The following is a 5,733-nucleotide window of genomic DNA, read 5'->3' on the forward strand; positions in this document are numbered from 1 at the left end:
TGTTATGAACATGTTTTGCTTGGCTACAGAGGTAAATGTGGGAGAAATAGAAAAAGGTTCCAGGAAATCTTAAACAAATGATATTTCAGCATAATTTGAGGTCATATTATGCTTTTCTAATTAAAGGTAAAGTTTCAAAATAGGTAGTATTTCGAGTTTGTAGCTCTGTAGGAAATAATCTATAATCTGGGTGGAGCATTTCAGGTGTTAGTAAGACTGTGCCAGAAGACTATATTTTCCAAAGTAAACAAAACTATTTTATGATTGCTTATATGTATATGTTCTCTCTCCTCTAGGCCAAGGAAGATAGTGGAGATACTGGTGACAAGCCCTTGTATCCCGGTGCTTCACTTTCAAAAGGAGAGAGTATACTTATGCTGATGTCCTATTTGTTGCAGCACAATTTGCCTGGTGAAGCACTTACTCATTTGCTGGAAATGTTTAACATAATGTTTCCTGGCTTGATCCCATCCCAAGTGTGCACATCAGAACCTTGGATATTTTGCTTGTGCCAAATATTGCTGTATTTTGGTTGAGGAACTGGCTAAATCTAACAGGCTTTTATGTAAAGATTCACAGATAGATGTACAGAGTGATTTCATACATGAGGTTAGGAAGACTGGAAACTTAAGTTCCATCTGGCCTGATATGATAAAAGTGAAATGTGTTGTTGTTGAAACCACAGACAAATTGTACGTTACACCTTTGCCAAATCCATATGAACGGGATTAAAAGAGCTCCCATGAGTAGCCTTAGTCATACTACTGCAAAGCAAGTGTTGTAGTGGAGACCTCCTTTTGCCATTTGCCTTGTTTTTATGTATTGTATATGCATTTTAAAAAGTACATGTGTTATGGTGGCTAATGCTGGTATGAATCAAGTCTGTCTATTAAAAAATGTCAAATTTGGTTTCAAATAAAATTCAGACATTTGATTTCTGTCCCTGTGGGTTAATAATGTCATTGTGTATATGACAGTGGTTCAGTTTCACCTACACCAATCCTCAATCTTTAAAAACATGCAGTATACCACAAAGAAACCAGTATGTGTGAAAATGTACTATTAATGTACTACTACTGTATATCATGGTCAAAAGTTTAAATATAAGTATAGGCTCAATATACTTAGACTTTTAGTATAATTTTTAGTATAAGCCAAGTATTGTTAACTTAAACTTTGTTAAGTATATCTCTGATAAGTACTTAAAAAGTATCTCATTTTTAGTTTAAAATTAATATACTTGAAGCATACTTGCATATACTACCTTTTTGGTAAGGGTGATGATAATGAATCTGAGGGGGCTTTACGGTCAGTTACAATAGCCTATAAAGTTATTATCTTCTGGCTAAAAACATTCAGAAGTAAATTCTAACTCTATTTTGGAAATTAGAGTGCATTTTGTGTAACAATGGATTCTGAATGAGTTCCTGTCACGCCACCACATGGCATGAAATTAGATTTCCCACTGATATCTGTGGTTTACACCCATGTCTGATTAAATTAGACTGCATTACTGCACCGATGTCATGGAGATATTGTATTTCAAACACAGTATGCAGATTTCACTATGTAGCATTAGTTGCACTGTACAATATATTCTGTGGCGCCTGGCTTCATCTTTTACAGGAACTCAATAGAATACATGCACAGTATAAACATGGCTGGGCGTTGTGGAACTCCTTTGGTCATAAAGGAACAACAGATCCTAAAAATACCACTGCAGGACATGATTCTTGCCAGGATATTTCATGTAAACAGTTTTAAACAGAGAGGAAATGATTCCCCACAGGAGAAATCGAATAAGGAGAGAGTGAAGGATAATGAAGAGCAGAAATAAAGTTATTTTGGGCCTTTGCTTCTCTCATTCTGCCTGATCACTCCTTGGTGTGGGTCATCTTCTCTCATCTCACAAGCACTGTAACAGAGTTGAGTGTCTCCAGGGCCCAGGAATGTGTTGTGCCTCAACACACACACACTGCAGCACTGTGTTGTCACTGTTCTTAGGTAATGTAATACAGATCCAGATCTGCTTCCTGCTGGCCTCACGGAGGTTCCACCGTGTTATATAGATGATGGACTTTGCACTATACCTATCGCCATATGCCCCTTTGTTACAGTAGGGAGAGTGATTAAAAATAATTGAGTTTTATGGATGTGTTTACAGGCCCTCGGCTCCCATTAGAAACACATAAAAACAGTAGACAATGAGTAGGCGGCATGCCTCTCTTTTCCCTGCTGGGCCGCAGGTTCAAAGGCAAGTCAGGATGGGCCCACATTGTGTTGGTTAGTGTGTTTACTGTGGGAGAGGTTTTCTATTTGGATCTGATCCCACACAAAGAGAGAGCTCTAAAACAACCCTAAAGGTTACACAGAGGTCAGTTGCAGATAGTGTTCATAAGAAAATTAAGAATACAAATCACATACAGTGGTCAGAGTAGAGTTAAGGTATCACTGTGCAAAAGGCACTGGGCCAACAGCAGGCTGTACGCATTAGGGTTTTAGAAACCTTAAACCATTTGTTTCTGCCGCAAGGTCTTCCTAAATCAATTTAAACTGAACAAGATAAACCGTATTTCAGTTTTACAATAATTCAGTGTGTTTATTACTGTGGAGAGAGGCGTAACGCACTTCTCTACAGGCTGCTCCAAAGTGTGTTTTTCTCTTGTCGCATATAATAAAAGGATCCTGTGAGGTTAATAAAGCCTTGCATCTACGAAATGACATGCGAATTGACCACAAAGCCCAGTGTTTTTTCTTATTACGCTGTAGGCCAACAAATTTAACTGCAATTAACTCGGCACTAGAAACACACTGAACTAGTATGATATGCAGTGGCGTTGTCTGCTGTTGGTCAGCAACAGCGTGGCCTCTGCCTTTAACTCTTGTGTATTTCTGGAACTTTTTTCTTTCATTATATTTGTCTGTGTGTGATTGAGGTGCAGATATTTAAAACTGAACTGAATGTTAGAACATACATAATGATTGAAATGTTGAATATGTCAGTAATCTAACAGAAGTCAAAATGAAACTATACATACATATCCATGTCCATGTATGTGGATCCCTACTAACAAGGATACAACAGTTATTGCCTTTGTTGTAATTCTCAGCAAAGTCCCTCGTGAAAAGCCAGTAAGATAAACAGTCCAAAGCCTAATATAAAGCCCTGTTCTAACTCGGTATAAGATATCTTTATAAATTTTATTCCTACCTACTAGTACGACATGATCTAACCACTACAAGAGTTTAGATTTTTTTTTATTCCTTTTTTTGAGACTTCGATATTAGTTGGTGTTTAGAACTGCAGAGCCTAGTGAAGGATGTTGGATATAAAGATACAGAGACCAAACTCAGGTTTAGAAACACTAACTCTTTCTGAGTGCCGTCTGGTTTTTTATTTGTCTATTTTGAACTTATTTTCAAAGACATGAACAAACACAGAGATAAATCAACAGCAATGAAAATGCAGCATGTCATATGGTGAAATTTCAAACGTTTTTTAATGCATTCTTCCTTTTCTTATTTCCTTCTTCCTTCTACCTCTTTAACAGTTATTTATTCTTCCCTTCTCTGTTGTTCTTTGTCACCAGTCACCAACAAGCATCACTTTGTCGATGGGCCCCTCCTGTATCAGTTCAGGATGAATTTCCGGCGACGGAGGCGATTGATCGAACTTCTTCATGAGCGCAGCTGCTGCATTCCCGAGAGCCACGACAGCCCCTTCTGTCTCCGCAAACAGAACTCGGATGGAGGCAACACCAGCTTCTTGTCAGGTCACTACACTACCACTCAAACAAAGCACCTGTACTTGTACTGTCATGACCAGTTTCTTACACTGTCGTGTCATACTGCATTATGCCAAAAAGGCCTAAGAGTTGGTATGGATTTTGTTCTGAGAGGATGAAGTTACTTGTCCAATTTCCACCTGACAGAAAACTTTAGAGCTGAAACATTTAATCACTTAATCTATCGACAGGAAGATAGTCAGCTCCTGTTTCGATAGCTGGTTATATTTCAGACATGCTTCAAGCAAAAATAGTCAAAATGCCAAACACTGTCTGACTCCAGCTTCTCACATTATCCAATTTGCTGCTTTTATTTGTCACATATCAGTGTAACTTAAATGTCTTTGTGTTGTAGACTGTTGGTAGGATAGGACATTTATAGATGTCACCAAGTCAGTCGTGATGGGTGTTTTGTTTTTTTTTTGTTTTTTTACTTTTTTGTGTTTTTCAAAAATAAACTTTCAATGTGGTGATACTGTATGATGATTGGCTCACTGAAGCAGTTTTCCTCTCTTTGTTCTCCTCATATAATTTTGATATTTCCCTTAGTTGCAAAACACATTTTGACATATTTACACCTTTTCCTTATCTTCTGTTACCACACATAGCCGCGCTCCCACACACACGATAAATGGTGTCCTTGGTGGTATCTGCCATATAAAGATAAACGGAGTAGAGCTATTTGTATGTCAAGAAGGTCAAGAGCACATGTTGAACAAAGTGCTGACACAGTCCAGTTGACTTGACCTCCAAAAATAAAAAGCAAAAGCACTAGAGATTTGCACCAGCAATTTGGTTTCAGTTATTGTTAGGGTTTTTCTGCTCAGATCATACTCACTAAATTAGACGTCTGTGGATATTTCCCAGTTTTCCCTTCTTAATGTGATCAATTGCGTTCACAGTTTGCTCAAACGATGTTATGTTGTTATGTTGTTAAAACGATCAAGGAATATTTTCTTCAGTGTAATCTAAAGGAAAGCCTCTGCTCTAATACATGGATTGGGTGTTTTGTATTGAAGCACATTTATCTGAAAATACCACTACTGGAGACATTCATGAAGGTTCCTCTGGGAAACGTGTATGTATCACAAAACGTGACACTACACGTTTGTACACGTTTGGCTTAACTTAAGGGCGCCTGAGACAAAGATAAAGTAATATGGAAAATGGAGAATGAGCTCTGATTCAGAGCAGAAGGAAGTCTGTGCTGGTGTGTAGCTGACTGTCAAGTTTTCCGTTTTTTTTTTGTTTTTTTTTACTTCAAACGCTGCCCAAACTTGAAAAGGGCACAAGCTAATCACAGGGGATGCAGGAATAACTCAATTTCTTCTACTTTTGTCTCTTTTATTGAACTTTCTTCGGCAGAAGCAAACAGGTTGATAACCTTACAAAAGGAAAATGAGATATAAAATACAATGAGCATTACTGTTGCTACCAACATTGTGAGCTCTCTAATTCCACATTTATGTTGCAGGTTTAACTTAAAATACAGTGTTTACACTCTGTATAAATGACTTCACATAGCTAACTTACATAATGCAAAGTACAAACGTCGCTACTTCGAATAAGACGATAAACCCGCACGCTAATTAGCAAATCATACTGAACACAGCGGTAAAACACTCTTTACGTTTTACATAAAACAATTTACATACCAGTGACATCCCTATGATTGCCGCACCGGTGAAGTGTCCCCTCCTTATTCCAACTGGAGTCAAGCAAACATTCCCACAGTTTCAACAGAACTTCGACACAACTTTAGCACACACTCTTCATCTGCAGTCGGATAACCTACGCTACACGTACAGTGGGTACAGAAAGTATTCAGACCCCCTTAAATTTTTCACTCTTTGTTATATTGCAGCCATATGCTAAAATCATTTAAGTTCATTTTTTTCCTCATTAATGTACACACAGCACCCCATATTGACAGAAAAACACAGAATTT

At 37.8% G+C, this 5,733-nt stretch overlaps 1 protein-coding gene across 3 annotated transcripts in view; it reads left to right on the forward strand.

Annotated features, from left to right (window-relative positions):
- deptor (DEP domain containing MTOR-interacting protein) overlaps positions 1-5,733 on the forward strand; it is a 41,469-nt gene that overhangs the window by 25,248 nt on the left and 10,488 nt on the right. For all 3 annotated transcript variants that reach the window (XM_020608467.1, XM_020608466.1, XM_020608468.1), the window contains exon 6: positions 3,591-3,773. In XM_020608467.1, the coding sequence (XP_020464123.1) occupies positions 3,591-3,773 (183 nt within the window). The remainder of the gene's footprint in view (positions 1-3,590; positions 3,774-5,733) is intronic.

This window comes from Monopterus albus, unplaced genomic scaffold (genome assembly GCF_001952655.1).
Source record: "Monopterus albus unplaced genomic scaffold, M_albus_1.0 scaffold93.1, whole genome shotgun sequence".
Lineage (NCBI taxonomy): Eukaryota > Metazoa > Chordata > Actinopteri > Synbranchiformes > Synbranchidae > Monopterus > Monopterus albus.